At 46.5% G+C, this 18,603-nt stretch overlaps 1 protein-coding gene across 8 annotated transcripts in view; it reads right to left on the bottom strand.

Moving 5' to 3' along the window:
• The window catches only part of TELO2 (telomere maintenance 2), a 46,235-nt gene that overhangs the window by 12,796 nt on the left and 14,836 nt on the right, over positions 1-18,603 (bottom strand). For 6 of the 8 annotated variants that reach the window (XR_006274891.1, XM_043494339.1, XM_043494335.1 and 3 more), the window contains exons 9-16: positions 17,422-17,558; positions 15,836-15,927; positions 14,595-14,705; positions 11,823-11,908; positions 3,444-3,535; positions 2,372-2,488; positions 1,596-1,667; positions 739-909 (exon numbers count right to left, since the gene is read on the bottom strand). Coding sequence is in view for 7 of the 8 variants with exons in the window: in XM_043494339.1 (XP_043350274.1) it covers positions 739-909; positions 1,596-1,667; positions 2,372-2,488; positions 3,444-3,535; positions 11,823-11,908; positions 14,595-14,705; positions 15,836-15,927; positions 17,422-17,558 (878 nt within the window). In the remaining variant the exon portion in view is untranslated. The remainder of the gene's footprint in view (positions 1-738; positions 910-1,595; positions 1,668-2,371; positions 2,489-3,443; positions 3,536-11,822; positions 11,909-14,594; positions 14,706-15,835; positions 15,928-17,421; positions 17,559-18,603) is intronic. The other 2 variants (XM_043494340.1, XM_043494333.1) reach the window with 1 other exon arrangement.

Raw genomic sequence — 18,603 nt, 5'->3', positions numbered from 1 at the left:
CTGGGCCTACACTGGTTCAACACTGCATGCTTGAGTCAAATTCCCCAGAGTTGGCTTCCCCATTTCCAATTCCTCCTCATCCCCATCTCTGAGGAGTTCTAAAGAGTCTTGGCCCAGTCCTGTGGTATGGAAGGTGGAAACTTGAGGAGACGCAAAGCAACATGATAAGTGAAGCAAAGCACAAGATAAGTGAAGCTCAGAAGTGAGGCTTACCTCCCAGTACAGGAGGTAAAGGAGCTCTGGAAGTTAAACAACAACTTCTTTCCATGCAAGACAGAGGGAAGCTCTGGGAGTTAGAGATACAGAATGGAGATGGTTGGCTCCCAGGATGGGACTGAAAGAAGGGGCTGAGAAATGAGTTGTAGAGCCACAGCCACCTCACAACCCCCCACAGTAGGCAGAGGGCAGCTCTGTGGACTGGAAGCTCCCAATGTGAGACATGGAGTCCAAGGTATAGGGACAGTCTTCTCCCAACATGGGGCAGCAGTGGGGATGGGGATGAGCGAGTGCTTCAAGGAGCTGGATACAGCCCCCTGCCAAGAAGACATAGAAAATTGTGGAGTTTTTTTTTTTTTTTTAAACGAAGTTACACAGCCTTTGATGATGATGATGCACTGGATAGGATAGGACTGGCCTGGATAGGACTGAGGCAATTCTTGGAGTTACCCCACTGCAGTGCTCTCTGCTTTGTGGTATGAGGTGTTCCTGTATTTCCACTGTTGAGCATCCTGGCCTCACCTTCACCAAATGGCGTGTCTTGTTTTTGATCCTCTCATCCACAATCCTTCTCCAGTCCTGGGAGCTGTCACTGCCAGGGACGGTCTGGATGCATGGACTCTGGGTGCTCCAGGGTTTATTTTTCCCAGAGGCCTGTGGCTGAGAGAGTTCCTGAGCAGCCAAAGCTAGGACCTAGTAAATGGAAAGAGGTTCCATTAGAAGACAATAATTCCTTCTCCCTAACAAAGAGACTAAGAGCAACAGTCACCTGCACTGAGCTGGTGGGAGTAGGGCAGGAATGATGAGAGGGGCAGGCACAAAAGGGCTCAAGTGAGGGTGGAAGGACTGACACCACAAGTCTGAGGCAACTGAGTACCTCCGAGATGCTGCAGGGGATATTCAGCAGAGGAGCTTAGCTGTCCAGCTGGGAAAGCAGACTGCAGCTCCTTCTCTAGGTACAGTTAGTGAAGTGGGGTGGCAGCATGGGGAGGGTGCCTGGGTTAGGAAGTTAACCAGGCAGTAGACTGAAAAAGCACTAGGAAATTTTAGTAGACTCCCTAAAAACCACTGACTGCTTCCAGACAAGTGGTCATCATCCTGGCCTCTGCTATCTCTTCCCTCCCCAGTTCCCATCACAATTGTACAACACGTTAACCTCTGAAGGCAGAAAGTGACGAGCAATAACTGATGTTAACGTAACAGCTTCCCCCAGGCTGCTCCTGCTTTGCCCCATTGTCCTTTTCAATCAGGAGTCAAGGGATTACCCCAGCTCTTCTCCCAGAGACAGGGATCTGGTGCAATGGGGACCCATGGATGGGAAGGTGAAAGGAAGGGGAGGAGCTAGAGAACAAAGATAAAAGAAGAGGTGAGTCACTTACATCAAGAATGTCCATGCGCTGACAGAGACTGTAGTTCAAGGAATAGAACTGGGAGGACAGATACTGCGCCACCTGCAACAAGTCAGGGAACAAGCATGAACCAATAACTGGCGAAGAAACCCGCTCCCCCACAACTCCTCCCCGAGGGCTGGAGTTCTAGAGAGGAGAAATCCTAACTCATTAGTAATAAACCAGGAAAATCCACAAATGGGGAGAGAAGAACCATCTGAGCAGGGGAAATTCAGGGACTCGCACTGCCACGCCCTCCCAAGAGGAAGCCAATACCAACCAACATGACTCTGCCATTCTACAGCACCTTCCACCTGGGGTCTTCAAGTGCTTTACAATCAGTAACTAATACAACCTTAGCACGTCTCAGAAGCAAAGAAGTCTCCTTTCACAGATGCAGAAACTGAGGCATAGAGAGGCTATGTGACTTGCCCAAGGCTGGCTAATTTGCCCTGAGACACACTCGCATTTCTCCATCACCTCTGGACACTTCCTATCCAATCATTTCAATGGTCTGAACCTCTAGCCCAGAGTTTCCCTCTCAGCCACTAACCCTCTAACACATTGGCTCCAATCGTTCCAGTTCACGGCCCAGCTGGTGAGGAGGCAGGACAGCTCTTCACACAAACTCAGCCTGCTCCATAATGGGTCGTCCAGCCTGCCATCATGGAAACTCTTTCTGCCATGCCAGCAAGAGACACCAGCTGCAATTGCTCAAATCCTTAAGCCTGTGCCTATTACGAGGAAGGAGAAGCACAGAGACTCACTGGTACTGGATCTGTGATGGTGACAGCCACTAGGGCTCTCTGACGGAGCTCCACAAAGCCTGCAATGTAGGTCTTTTCCTCCAGGTGCAGCAGTACTTTAGCCAACTCCACGCTCACCTGCAGAAAATATAAAAGCAGAGAGGCCACCTTCTGATCTGCAAGCTCTTCCCTCCCCTGAGGGTTTACAAAGGAAGATGCAGACACAAACTTAATTTAGGCTGCCTTTGTGAGAGGACTGGACGTGAAGAGGCAGGGCCTGAGTATTAGACACAGCAGAGGACATGACAAGCCAGGGTGCCACTGAGATAGGATTGCTCAAAGAAATGGCTAACCTCTTGGTTGATGTCCATGCCCCTTTAAAACATAGCTTTTGGAAGAACCTTAGTGCAAGGAATGGAGAAGACACCTCAGTAAAACCTACATGCAGTAAGTGATCCCTCTAGTGGCCAGCCCACACAACAGGATAAGAACCTATAACTGCTACCGTTACATCTCTTTTCAGTTGGTAGAGGCGCATGCTTTTGGCACTGGAAGACCCAAGTTCAGTCCCTGCAGATGACCCATGGTGAAGAGCCATTGCATCAGCAACCCCTTGTCCCAATTTCTCTCTGCCCACCCAGGCTCTGCATCTTGACTAGTCTGCCCCAAACATCTCTTGATGAGGAGTCAGAGAGAGTGGAACACAATGGGTCTGAAGAAAGCATAAAGACATTTTGTTGTCTTCTGATTTGCATTGCTGTACCAGCTTAGGCTTCAAAACTGCTCCACAGGCAGCTCTGCTCACCCTGGACAAAGTGTGCCGCTTCCAATATCCTCCTCAACCCTAAGCTCACTGGAAAGTTCTACCTGTCTCCTGGTCTCCATTCCCACTGCAAAAGGAGTCCAAAAGAGACAAGAGCCAGCTGCCATGCTGCTGCCTTCACCATGGTCTGTCCCAACTCCAGGACAAGTCAGCCTGGTCTGTTGCTCTTTATACGTTACCATCTTGCACTGTGTTATGCCTAGCTTCCTTCTGAGGCCAAGATGGCAACCCTCTGACTAAAGCCTGTTGGAACAGCCCACGTGGCCTTACCTCTCTTGTAGTAGCTGAATTCCTTCGAATCAGACTCTCCAAAATCTTCATTGTAGCTTCCCACTTGTCCATGTCTTCAGATCCAGTTAGGACTAAAGAAACAAAAACCAACCACTTCAGCTCTGCTGACCAGCTGTGAGAATGTTTTTACTAGCAAGAATCCCAGAGATATTCCCTCCCTTCCTGCTCTTCAAGGGAAAGTTACAACCAAGGCCAGATGTAGAAATTCAGCATATGGTATAAGGACCTGGACAGACAGGGAGATAGAGCAGGGGAAACTCAGGGGCATAAGAACTAACTGGTCTCTTCCATCAGGAAGAAACACCAACTCAGCAGAAAGATCAGACACTAGGAACTAAGCTGAGGTTACTTAGGCCTGGTCTACACTACAACATTACAACATTATTGACGTAAGCTACCTTGCATAAGCCTAGCTGTGCACATGTCTATGCTTAGATTTGTCTCCCACCAACATAAGCTCTCCATTATGCCAATGTAGCGACTCCACCTCTCCAAGTGGCGTTGAGCCCTGGTTGACGTACTGAGGTCAACACAGCATGAATGTAGACACTTATGATGACCCTAACAGTTCTCCAGCTGTTGTCCCAGAATATCCAACAGTGACCACTCCAGTCACAATCGTGACCCCTAGGGCAGTGGAGTTCACAGAGTCCAGAAGTCCCATCACCCTTCAAAATCCCTGCAAACTTTTGAAATGCCTTTTCCTGACTGTCCATCTTGGGAAGCACACCTAGCAGTTCTCCACTGTTGAGTGCAACTGCCTGGATGACCTTGCTGGTTATATGTTCCAGACGCATGATGGCCTAGAGTGGATCTCCTGGGCCTGTGGAGAGAAGAGGCTAAGCAATCACAGCTATGGACCAGCCACAGAAACACGGACATCTATGAACATATTGTGCGGGGGTTGCAGGAAAAGGGGTATGCCAGCAATCAGCGGCAGCACTGCGTGAAAGTGAAGGAACTGCAGCAGGCATATCAGAAACCCTGGAAGGCCAACAGTCAATCTGGTACTGAGCCACAGACCTGACGCTTTTACAAACAGCTGCATGACATACTTGACGAAGACCCCACTGACATCCCGCACAGCACCGGGGATACCTCGGAGAAGCCTGAGTCATAGGCCGCTGTGTGAAAGGAGGAGGATCATAGCATTGTAGGACTAGAAGGGACATTGAGAGGATGGGGACATGCAACCGGGGTGTCCAGCTATGCTGAAAGTCAGGATCTAATCTCCACCGCAATCCAGTCAGTCCCAGCAATCAAACATACGCAAGCCCGATGCCGGGAAAGGAACCTCAAGTAAGCATGTAAATTAATTTCCCATTACAATGATGGCACCTCCAACTTAGCACAACACAGCTGTAACATTCCCCAGGGTGCAACCTGAACTGTTGTGTCCTCTTAGCTCTCTAGCCTGGGATGCCTTTTACGTTGCTTTGCTAGTAAACAGCAAACTCCTACAGGCTCTGTTCACTCACAGCCCACCAGCATGCAAAAGTCACTCCCAGCTGAATACATAAATGATATAGATTCATAGATACTAAGGTCAGAAGGGACCATTCTGATCATCTAGTCCGACCTCCTGCACAGCGCAGGCCACAGAATCTCACCCACCCACTCCTATGAAAAACCTCACCCATGTCTGAGCTATTGAAGTCCTTAAATCATGGTTCAAAGACTTCAAGGAGCAGAGAAGCCTCCCTCAAGTCAACCATGCCCCATGCTACAGAGGAAGGCGAAAAACCTCCAGGGCCTCTCCAATCTGCCCTGGAGGAAAAAATTCCTTCCCAACCCCAAATATGGCAATCAGCTAAACCCTGAGCATATGGGCAAGATTCACCTGCCAGATACCCAGGAAAGAATTTTCTATAGTAACTCAGATCCCATCCATCTAATATCCCATCTCAGGGGATTTGGCCTATTTACCCTGAATATTTGAAGATCAATTACTTACCAAAATCCCATTATCCCATCATACCATCTCCTCCATAAACTTATCGAGTAGAATCTTAAAACCAGATAGATCTTTTGCCCCCACTGCTTCCCTTGGAAGACTATTCCAAAACTTCACTCCTCTGATGGTTAAAAACCTTCGTCTGATTTCAAGTCTAAACTTCCTGGTGGCCAGTTTATACCCATTTATTCTTGTGTCCACATTGGTACTGAGCTGAAATAATTCCTCTCCCTCTCCTGTATTTATCGCTCTGATATATTTATAGAGAGCAATCATATCTCCCCTCAACCTTCTTTTAGTTAGGCTAAAATATGCCCTGCCATCCACAAATAGATACAGGGCAACACCCACATATCCCTCAATCCCAGTCTTGCCCCACAGAAATGTACGTCTTGTACTGTTCAGCAGCCCACTGGAGGGTACAAGTTCATAAATTAGTCCATCATTCCAACAAAGGGTAATGAACATGCACCAGTCGTGCTGACCTGAGCCGAGATTTCCCAAACACTTCAATCAAACACATTGGTTTAGATTAAACAGTAAAACAAGTTAATTAACTTGAGAAAGATAGATTACATGATTTATAAGTGATGAGGCATAAGAATCAGAATTGATTACAAAAGAAATAAAAAGATAAACATGCAAGCTAATTCCTAAACTAATGCAAGCTAATTCCCAAGGCTAGTAAGTTTAAAAGCAAAAAGGTTTCTCTCACCAAAAAGTTTTCAACAGTCTGTACTGGCCAGAAAACTTCCAGGCCAGTACCACTCCCCCCAGTTCAATGATGAAAGACAAAAGGACAAGAGAGGTATCTAGAGGCATTTTTCCCCCTTATAAATCTGACCCTTTATACTGGAAAAGTCTTTGCTGGGTTATGGGGTCAGGCAGTTCTATGGCATAAGTGAGCTGCCAACTGTCTTTCAGGTGAATTGTAAATTTCATATTTCCAACTCCCCTGCTGGTGAATCTGTGATTAAGCATCAGAGGGGCAGCCATGTTAGTCTGTTTCCACAAAAACAACGAGGAGTCCGATGGCACCTTAAAGACTAACAGATTTATTTGGGCATAAGCTTTCATGGGTAAAAAACCCACTTCTTCAGATGCATGGAGTGAAAATTACAGATGCAGACATAAATATACTGACAAACGGAGAAGGGAGTTACCTTACAAGTGGAGAACCAGTGTTGACAAGGCCAATTCAGTCAGGGTGGATGTGATCCACTCCCAATAATTGATGAGGAGGTGTCAATACCAAGAGAGGGAAAATTGCTTTTGTAGTGAGCCAGCCACTCCCAGTCCGTATTCAAGCCCAAATTAATGGTGTTATATTTGCAAATGAAATGTAGCTCTGAAGTTTCTTTTTGAAGTCTGTTTTTGAAGTTTTTTTTGTTGAAGGATGGCTACTTTTAAATCTATTATTGACTGTCCAGGGAGATGTAGGAGTTCAGATAGTTTACTGTTCTTTTTCCTCTGTAGAGAAGTAAAATGTCTGTTGTAAATGGCTTGTCTCGTTTTTTGTAAAGTCCAGCCACATGGAAGTTTGTGTGGAAGGTTGGTTTTGTATGAGAGTCTCCAGTTTTGAGAACTCATTCTTGATCTTCTCCTGTTTGCTGTACAGGATGCTGATCAGGTGGTTCCTCAGTTTCTTTGAGAGCATGTGGCACAATCTCTCACCATAATCAGTGTAGTATGTCGACTGCAATGGATTTTTTACTTTCAGTCCATTTGGTATGCTATGCACAGGCTGAAATTGTGAACAAGCATCACTTGCCCCATAACCTCAGCCATACAGAACACAATGCTGTCCACAGCCTCAGAAACAACTCTGACATTATAATCAAAGGGGCTAACAAAGGAGGTGCTATAGTCATCATGAACAGGAGGCTGCCAGGCAGCTCTCCACCACTGCATTTTACAGGCCATTATCCTCCGATCCCACTGAGGAGTGCCAAAAGAAACTACACCATCTGCTCAAGAAACTCCCTGCTATAGCACAGGAACAAATCTACAGACACACATCCCTAGAGCCCTAACCAGGGGTATTCTGCTACCCAAGATCCATGAACCTGTAAACCCTGGACGCCCCATCATCTCAGGCATTGGCACTCTTGTAAGCAGGATTATCTAGCTATTTGGACTCTCTCCTCAGACCCTATGCTAACAGCACTCCTAGCTATCTTCGAGACACCACCAACTTCCTGAGGAAACTACAAAGCATTGGTGATCTTCCTGAAAACATCATCCTGGCCACCATGGATGTAAAAGCTCTTTACACCAATATTCCACATGAGGATGGACTACAAGCTGTCAGGAACAGTATCCCTGATGAGGCCACAGCACACCTGGTGGCTGAGCTTTGTGACTTTGTCCTCATCCACAACCGTTTCAGATTTGGGAACAACTTACACCTTCAAGTCAGCGACACTGCTATGGGTACCCACATGGCCCCACAATATGCCAACATTTTTATGGCTGACTTAGAACAACGCTTCCTCAGCTCTTGTCCCCCAATGCCCCTACTTTACTTGCACTACATAGACGACATCTTCATCATATGGACCCATGGGAAGGAGGCCCTTGAAGAATTCTACCTGGATTTCAACAATTTCCACCCCACCATCAGCCTCAGCCTGGACAGTCCACACAAGAGATACTCTTCCTGGACACTACAGTGCAAATGAGTGGTGGTCACATAAACACCACCCTATACCGGAAACCTACAGTGATAAAGGAAGGGGGGAGGGGTAGCTTCCTTGTATGGACACCCAGCCAGCCAGTTAGCTATGAAGTCCCTCTTGGTGGCTGTTCTCTGCTTGCTTTACCTGTAAGGTTTAACAAAGTTCCCCAGGTAAAGGAAAAGGAGTGGACATCTGACCAAAAGAACCAATGGGAGGGCTAGAACTTTTTAAAATGGGGGGGGGAAAAAAAAACACTTCCCTTTGTTTGGTCTCTCCCCAGGAAAGAGGGGAAGAGAGAGCAGAAGGAATGCTGTGTAAGGCTTGAATCAGGTATAAAAATTCATCCACCATACCTAGAAGAAATAATTTGGATAGGGAATGTTTAGACAGACGCTATTAGGTTTATTTCTTATTTTGGCTTGTGGATCTCCTTTATGCTAACCCCAGTTGCTTTTGTTTGCTTGTAACCTTTAAGCTGAACCCCCAAGAAAGCTATTTTGGGTGCCTAATTTTTGTAATTGTTGCTTTTAAAGATCTAGCAAAAAGCTTAAGTTCCAGATGTATTTTTTCCCTTTTTGTTTTTAATAAACTTTAATCTTTTTTAAGAACAGTATTGGATTTTTGGTGTCCTACGAGGTTTGTGCATGTTTTTGATCAGCTAATTTCCTTTGTTTTCTTTCTCAGCTATTCCCCAGAGGGGAGGTGAAAGGGCTTGAGGGTACCCCTCGGGGAGGTATTCCCAAGTGCTCCTTCCTGGGTTCAAAGGGGGTTTTTTGCATTGGCTGGTGGCAAAGTTTACTAAGCCAAGCTCAGAGAGAAGCGGTAACCTTAGGAGTTTAATACAAACCTTAAGTGGCAAGTATTAATTTTTTAAATCCTTGCGGGCCCCCCACTTCCTGCACTCGAGGTGCCGGAGTGGGGATTCAGCCTTGACACCTACTGACCACTATACTTACCTACATGCCTCCAGCTTCCATCCAGGGCACATCACACGATCCATTGTCTACAGCCTAGCCCTAAGATAGAACCGAATTTGCTCTAATCCCTCAGACAGAGACAAACACCTACAATATCTTTATCAAGCATTCTTAAGACTACAATACCCACCTGGGGAAGTGAGGAAACAGAGTGACAGAGCGAGACAGGTATCCAGAAGTCACCTACTACAGGACAGGCCCAAAAAGGAAAACAACAGAACACTACTGGCCATCATGTACAGCTCCCAGCTAAAACCTCTCCAGCACATCATCAACGATCAACCTATCCTGGAAAACGATCCCTCACTCTCACAGACCTTGGGAGGCAGGCCAGTCCTTGCTTACAGACAGCCCCCCCAACCTCAAGCAAATACTCACCAGCAACTACACACCACACCATAGAAACACTAACCCAGGAACCAATCCCTGTAACAAACCCCGTTGCCTACTTTGTCCCCATATCTACTCTACCACCACCATTCGAGGACCCAATCACATGAGCCACACCATCAGGGGCTCATTCACCTGCACATCTACTAATGTGATATGTGCCAGCAATGCCCCCCCGTCATGTACATTGACCAAATCGGCCAGTCCCTACGTAAAAGAATAAATGGACACAAATCAGACATCAGGAATGGTAACATATAAAAGCCAGTAGGAGAACACTTCAATCTCCCTGGACATTCAGTAACAGATTTAAAAGTAGCCATCTTCAACAAAAAAAAAAAAAAAAAAAAACTTCAGAAACAGACTTCAAAGAGAAACTGCAGTGCTACAATTCATTTGCAAATTTAACACCATTAATTTGGGCTTGAATAGGGACTGGGAGTGGCTGGCTCACAACAAAAGCAATTTTCTCTCTCTTGGTATTGAGACCTCCTCCTCAATTATTAGGAGTTAGACCACATCCACCATGACTGAACTGGCCTTGTCAACACTGGTTCTCCACGTGTAAGGTAACTCCCTTCTCTTCATCTGTCAGTATATTTATGCCTGCATCTGTAATTTTCACTCCATACATCTGAAGCTTATGCCCAAATGTTAGTCTTTACAGTCTTTAAGATGCTACCAGACTCGTCGTTGTTTTTGTGATTAAGCAATAATGGCTCTTTAGCACCTGCTGGTGTGCAAGTGTGTGTCTCTGAAAGATGAATTTGAGACTGCTTTTCTAATATTGTAACGTGTGACAGTAAAGGTCTCAGACCTTTATATGCAAAATTGCTACACATTTTACCATGATAATAATGTTCAGTAGATTATGAGTTTTTAAATGGTACCTCACAAGGCATACTTTGTATAAAATACATCATAATCATATTAAAGTGGTGAACATGGGGTATAGGATTTCACAACTTTTCATTAATTTACTCATACTAGCAGAGGTAGTGGTACAGCAAAGAGAGGTTGAGCTGTTATCTGCTTTCCATTTCCCTGTAGTGTTAGGTGGGGGCACAGGCATGCAGAGCAGTTTATGTGCACAGGGATGTCCCTGGAATCCTCCCAAGAGATCTCAATGAGACTTCCATGGAGATTCTCTGCAATCCTCTGCCGAAAGTTGTTAGCAAGGGCTGCCTTATTTCTTCCTCTACAGTGGGACACTTTCCCAAGCCAGTCAGTCATCACTTCAGCGGGCACAGCAGGCAACAAACAGGCTAGCAGCATATGAGCCCTGGATGCTCCAGGACACCAGAGGCAGCTGTGCTCTCTGTGCCTGTTTCCCCCCAAGGAGTGACAGATCTGCTACAATCACCCCTGCCTATGAAAAATGGTGCCTGTTGTGACACTTCACCCCATATTATTCATAGTGATATTATATGATTATGGCATAATTATGATGCCTTTTGTACAAGATGGGATATGTAAGGGGACATTGGAAAAGTTATGATTTGCTGAATATGTTTATCCTATTTGTGTGCATGTATCATTTTTGTATCTGGACTTATGAATAGTGACTATGTATCTGTATTTCAGATATAGTCAAACCGGGGTGACACCCACTAGGCAAGATGCTTCCGTCTAAATAGCTGGTTGTGAAGGGCCCATTAAGTGTAATGGCCCATTATGGAAAACAATAGGCCTTAGAAGCTTATCCCCACCTTGTGAGCCTTCCTGTGGCCAGCCTGTGAGTAATGGCTGCTATGACTCTGCAAGGGCATGTGACCAGCCCACATGACGCTGATATGGGTTTCTCCCAAGCAGTGCAGACAATCTGCGTGCGGTCACTCCTTGGCATAGAGCGCCTACAAGAGCCGCACGACTTAAAGCCTTGGGTGCGGGGCTTGCCCTGGCCCGGGCTCAATGACTAACTAAACTAACTGAATTAGCTAACTAACTACATGTACTACTGAACAAATGAGTTCTGGGGACGAGCTGCAGCAAAGCTGGAGCTGAGCAGTTCCGACGCACCTTCACTGGCGGCAAGAAGGAACTGAGGGTGGGGGGAAGTGCAGCCCCCCTGATACCACACCAACAGGTGCCACAGGGGGCGCTCCCCCCTACAGGTACTACTAGGGGAAAAACTTCCGACACCCGTGCACGCGGGGAGCACGCACACCTATTGTAGAATACACATGAGCAATCACTAGAAGAAGAACTAACAATTCAAACCTGGAACACCAATTTCCAAAGTACCACAACTTTGAGTCAATTCACAAAAACTAGCCTGTACCAGGAACCACCCCAGAACAGAATAAGAGATGAGCATTTCCAAGTGAAGATTCAATAGACTCTACCCAGAATCTCCTACCTTCAATACAATCTCGGATATAGACAGGAGCTTTCATCTTCAGCTCTTTATCCTCTGACATGTCATGAGGGATGAGGTCATCATCGCTGTGAAAGAAGCGTAGGCATGAATTAGTTCATGTGGATTCGACCATGTCACCTTCTTCTCCTTCATGCTAAACAGACAGGACACATTCTCCTCCCTCCTCACTTTCCATCTTTACACCAAACAGAGTTTGCTCGGAACCCCAACCTACAAGGATCCAGCGGAAGCATTGGTTACCAAGTGTTGAGGACGGTGAGATGGATAGAGCTCTGCAAATCTGTGAATATCCATGGACCATTTCTGCAGATAGTGGAGCGGATGGAGATACAACCGCACAGGGCTCTAAAGATCTGCTACTCCTTAACTGTTGCGCTGATGGACAGGGAGGCATGTAAAATAGGTAAACCCTTTCCTGCACTTCCCTCAACACATCAACCAGTGGAGCTCAGCAGCTAATGCAAAGCAGAAACAATGTTACTGTAACACGGGAGAAACTGGTCAGGAATAAGCCCTGCCTCTGTCACCAGTGGTGCCTGGCCTGCGTTGTCCAGCTTGGGCAGCCCAGTGGCAGCCAGTGGCTGGACAGCAGGCTGGAGTCGGGGCTGACCAGCACCCATTCGCCATGCCGTTTCCCATCCAGCGGCTCTGGCCCCACAGGCAGGGCCAGCATCCCCACTGTGGCCCGGCCCGGCAGCACTGACCGTGCTCTCGGCCCACCGGCTCCTGGGCAGCAGGGCCCTCCTCCGGCCATGGGGATTGGAGCAAGCAAGCGGGGCCCCAGCACCCCACCCCTCCACTGCTGCTTCCGGGTGCTGTCATTCGCAAGCTCGGGAGCAGCATGCGATGTGACATCCCTTCCCCCCCACCCCCACCAACCCCCTGCACCGCCCCTTCTCGAGACCCAGCCCCCATGACACCCCTTACCCCCAGTCCCTGCCCTCACGGTGCCTCTTCCCTGCAAGACCCCGTTCCCCCACTTGCTCATCTCCGGCTCCCTCCCCACCGCCCCTTCCTAGTCCTTGTGAGACAGCTTGCTGCTATAGGTACGGATTGCGGATAGAGGTAAAAGCCTGCTAGCAGATCGCAGGTTGATCCTGGCAGATGCAGATCCACATTTCTGTATCAGATCACAGAATCACAGTATTCACGTGGCCCGTCTAGCCCAGTATCCTGTCTTCCGACAATGGCCAATGCCAGATGCTTCAGAGAGAATCAATACTGGAAGATTCTATATGCAGCATGACCACTGGGTCTTTGGTAAGTCATTCCCCCAAATTGTACCTCAGTTTCCCCCGTTTATATTCACTGACATCAGACAAGTGTTTGGGAGGTTTAATTTGTTTAATATTTCCCTTGCTCTCAAACCAGCTGCCCTCAGTGATGGAGATCAGCACTATGCTCATCAGGTTCAGGGGAATATTTTGTCATTGAAAAAGCCTTTTAAACACCCCTGTGAAGCCTTTTCAGGGAAGGCTTTGATAACTGGAAGCCACACCAATGAGCTAGGCTTTAACACTCTTGCGCTACAGGCAGCAGAGATAGTTACAGGACAAGGCTAAGGAGCATGAAGTCACTGTGAAATTTAGTTCCTCTTCGGTGCCCACAATTTAACAGCACCCTCCTCTTAGAGCAGTTCATGGACTCTCCTCACTCAGAATGAAGCCAATTCCATGCCAGTTACAACACCTCACTATTTTCCCCCTATTTTCTTAGTGAAAGGAAATGAAGGTGTACACTTTAGAGTCTGAACAAAGTCTGTGAAGACAGCTTACCAAGCATATGCACCCTGATTCGGGGGGACTGTCAGAACAATTTTATCCACTAACATTCTAGGCTCCCATTCAGCTCCACAGCTTATTATGAACTGGCCAAAATAATAAATGTACAGGACCAATATAGCAGTTTCCATGGAAGATTCTCAAGCACGTTACAAAGATGCAGTCATTGACTCTCACAACAGCCTTGTGAAGTAGGCAAGCCCCAATAGACAGAGACAGCCAGAAGGGCAAATGGCTACAGATCTCAACTAGACAAAACAGGCAAGTGCTTCAGCTAGAGAGCAACTCCCCTGATTCAATAATCTACAAGACTCAAGTAGCAAATATATTACCACCATATATGATGGACTAGAACATGTCCAGTAATAAAATGGGCAGCCTGATAAACAAACATATAAGGTCTGAAGGATGCAGTGGAATCAGGATAATCTGCAGGGCCGTAGGTGTCTAAACAAGTGAAACAAATAAATAGCAAAAACAACAATACAGGCAGCAAAACTACAAAGTAAACCCATATCCCGGAATGCTGATCTGCACTTAGAGCCCTGCAAGGGGCCTGTCTAGAAATGTCAGGTCCAGGTCAGAAAACAACCAACCAGGTGCACTCAGGCTTGGGTTGGCTCTCCTTCTCTGGCCCATGGGGCGGGCACTGTGGTCACTGACATACCCACTATGGCAGTGCATGGAGCTCTTGCGCAAGCTCCCACTGGGGCGACCTTACAGGTTTGGGGAGAATGGCCGGGTTAGGCGGGAAAACAACTTGGCCTCCTTGGGCGTGGGTCCGATTTGGGTGTAAAAATTAGGCATGAGCACACCTGTATCTGCAATTACCCTTTACACACAGCCTGATTTGCTCCCCAGTTCAGATTGTGGAGTACAGCCTCTCTCACACAGTCAGCTTTCAAGGACCTGTCATTTACTTTCTACCTCAAATCAGCTTTTTGCTTAGTAGTTTAGTTCTTGCACGTACCTGTCGAGCTCCAAGTCAGAGCCATCCTCTGGCACTGCAGGGGCTGCTGGGTATGGGTTCCCACTTGGTTTTGACACAGCTTTTGGTGTAGCAGATGAACTGTCATTCCTGCTTTTGGCAATGAAAGTGTCAAAGGCATAAAGTAACAAGGATCTTAAAATCCATGATCACAAGCAGGAGACTAGATTTTCCAAGTTAACGCCCCCAATCCACATACCCACATCATCTACAGTAGGCATTGGAATCTAATTTCAGTGTGGGTTCACCTAGGATGGTCCAGCTAAGAGGAGAAAAGGCTAGAGAAGCTGTACAGGTGTGGGGAGACCTCATGATGGGGGGGAGGGAGGGGAAGAGTGGAGATGGCAGACAGCATGAGCTAGTTCCCTAGTTTACCACCTGAGCTTGTTTTAGTTCCTAACAAAGATTAAGACTGTGCTAATGGACAGAACCCAAAACATTCAGGGTAAAGGCAGACACACAGTCATCTCAGGGCAGAGGAAGCATTGGCCTGTGTATTCTTAAGAGCTATGAAAACCATGAACAAAATCAGGAGGCACCATGCAGTAGTGGTTAATGTACAAGACAGAGTCAGGAGATCTGAGCTCTTCACACTGCTCTAACAGCAATTTGCCATGTAGCCTTGGGCACGTCAATTTCACCTCTCCACTTCTCAGTCACTATTTCTACCTCATAGTAGCATTGGGCAGCATCACTCACTAACCTCTGTAAAGTGCTTTGAGATCTTCAGACAGCAAATGCCACGGAAGGTCAGAGGATAGACATAAGTTAATGCTATATTTCAGTTAGCAATGGAAAGGCTGTGGACACATAGTTCCCAGTCTACCCTGAGGTACCCAAAGATTCCTCAGACGATTTAGATCATTTCAGGGGCACGCAGAGTTACAAGAATCCCAAGGAAATGCAGCCATCAGACACACAATTCTAAAACATGCTTCCATTTGAACTAGAAACATGCTGGCTGCAGAGAGATAGCCAACTGTAATGCAGAGCACGGTGAAGATTACAGCAATTTACACCTTAGTGGATGCTAACAAATACAGACTTCCTGCCTGCAGAGCTGGGATTGTCTGTCTGGAGTTTACCATCCACCAATGTGGAAGGATTATAGTGTCAGAGGTAGGCCCCGACTTTATAACCCTTACTAAGAATGATTTGCCTGGTATCGTTGCTCACTATGTTTTTACACTAGGCAGATATATGGCTATGAGTGGCAATCTCACCCAGCATTTGGCAGGTCAGTGACAGGGAGTTGTAGTGGTGCTGTCTGCTTCAGGAGAGACTTTAGCTCTCTGGTCTCATCATCATCTTCATACTAGACATGCAAAATAGAAGTTACTGTATGCAGAGAAGGCTTTTATGTGGATTAAATACAATAAATCTGCAGCAGATGAAGGCTATGGGAGTTCAGCACATCTCAGAATTAGGCCTTAGTTTTTAAAACAGTGAAGGATTAAATGATAAATGCATGTGGAGATTTGCAATCTCAGCCATATGCACCTTTCACACTGGACTCAGGATATACAAGTTATTGCTTGGTCAGACTTGGTCTCAGGGTTATTTATAACCTTTAAAGCATTTAACAGACCTGAAGTCACAATGCAGCACTACAGCTGATGCTGTGCAAACACCACTCAACTGTGTGGCTTAATTCCCATTGAAATGAATGGGAATTGTGTGGCTAAATCCCCTACTCAGTCTTGAAAAATCACAACCACCAGTGACTTTACACACACCCCTCTTTAAAAAAAAAAAAAAAAAAGATTCATAGATATTAAGGTCAGAAGAGACCATTATGATCATTTAGTCTGACATCCTGCACAACGCAGGCCACAGGATCTCACCCACCCATTCCTGCAATAAACCTCTCACCTATGCCCAAGCTATTGAAGTCCTCAAATCGTGGTTTAAAGACTTCAAGGAGCAGAGAATCCTCCAGCAAGCGACTCATGCCCCATGCTACAGAGGAAGGCGAAAAACCTGCAGGCCTCTTCCAATCTGCCCTGGAGGAAAATTCCTTCCTGACCCCAAATATGGTGATGAGCTAAACCCTGAGCATATGGGCAAGATTCACCAGCCAGATACCCAGGAAAGAATTCTCTGTAGTAACTCTAATCCCACCCCATCTAACATCCCATCACAGGCCATTGGGCCTATTTACCATGAATATTTAAAGATCAATTAATTGCCAAAATCATGTAATCCCATCATACCATCTCCTCCACGAACTTAACAAGTTTAATCTTAAAGCCAGATAGGTCTTTTGCCCCCACTGCTTCCCTTGGAAGGCTATTCCAAAACTTCACTCCTCTGATGGTTAGAAACCTTCATCTAATTTCAAGTCTAAACTTCCCTTCTGGATGTTCACCCCAGTTTTAGGACTCTAATCTACTTCCACTGAAGGGGATTTCAATGGGACACCACCAATTGATCAGGTGGCTGCATGATATGGAAATCTAGCATAGTTTTAATTTTGGAGCTGGCCATCCTAAACCCTGTTGTCATGTCAGAGTTCTCCTGGACTCTGCCTCGCTGTGACCAAATCCTCCTGAGGTGTGCGCTCTCTCTCACCACACCCCCATGCACCTCTCACCTTGCACCTGCCCACATCCTCTATGCTGCCTTTGCATCTTTTCAATGCAATTCCATTTTGCAAACTGATATCCCCTCATTCTGAGGGGTATTGGTGCTCCTCTTCCCTTCCAGAGAGTAGAAGTCAGCAATGACAGCAGCAACACAACCATCTACTCTAAAGGGGACATTTCTCCCCATCCCTGCACAGCAGAGACAGACATCACTATAATCTCACCTGGAATTTCAGGCTGGGTCCATCTGTAGTTATTCTGGAACTGATGCTTTCTGCCACGATCATTCCCAGACGCCGAACCCGTGGCAAGTTGCTGTCCAGGTGGCATTTCATCCCTCCCATCATGCTGGTGAGAATCTCTGAAAGGACAAGCAGCACATGGCAGAGTGAATCCCTGGCTATGGCAGCTCCCTGATAGCACACCCAGTTGAGAGCCCAAATCTTTAGCTACACAGCTCCAACTACAGGCAGAAAGACAGACAAAGGGTCAGGGGTGGAGGCCGACAGCGATTCTACACAGCAATTCTCTTTCTGCAGAGCTGTTTTCCTTCCCCATCATGTCAGGAAGGCATGCAGCAGGGCTAGGCTTTGAAGCCAAACACAATGGTACAAACACATCACACATCCTAGAACATTTGTTTTAATAAAACAGTTTACCAAAATACCAAAAAAGAGCGTTAGGCCAAATTAATCCCAGGCATAAATCCAATGGCTTCAAAACTGCTGTGACAGATGAAATGGGCTGACTGTGTTATTATGGAAATTGCATCCATTTCGATTGGTGCAGCAACCTGGAACTCACACAGGGAGGATTATTTTTCACCATGTGCCTGAACTATGACAGGTAATTAATTTCTGAACCCATTGTTCAGAGTGGCAGCTGTCTTTCATCTCTCCAGATAGATTCTGACTGCTGACAGGTTGACCATTATTCACCAATAAAAGCAGACATCTCTCTAACATCAGCCAGTGAGAAATCTGATCATTCATTAACACACCATAGTTAGTATCTATACAAGGCCAGGCTTTAAAAGAAGAATCTTCGGTTGGCTGGAATGAAATAAACTTGTTTTCTAATAAAATAATAAATAGGATTTATGTTTTCAAAGCACTGCATGAAAGTTAATTCACCATCTCAAGAGCCCCCTGGGTGGTAGGTGAATTATCATTTATTATTTGTATTGTGGTAGCACCAGAAGCCCTAGTCCTGAACCCAGACCCCATTATGCTAGGCGCTGTTCAGACACAGAGTGAAAAAATGGTCCCTGCCATCAGACAAGAGATAACAGGTTGATACAGACAGACAGCCGGGGAGCACAAGCAAACAATGAGAGAGACTAGTCAGCATGATAGGCAGTAATCTCAGCACACCAGCAGCCTGACCGTTGTCAGTAACTGTCTATG

This window comes from Dermochelys coriacea, chromosome 10, assembly GCF_009764565.3.
Source record: "Dermochelys coriacea isolate rDerCor1 chromosome 10, rDerCor1.pri.v4, whole genome shotgun sequence".
Lineage (NCBI taxonomy): Eukaryota > Metazoa > Chordata > Testudines > Dermochelyidae > Dermochelys > Dermochelys coriacea.
The sequence above is the reverse complement of the archived record's forward strand: the minus strand, read 5'-3'. Positions and strand labels throughout refer to the sequence as shown.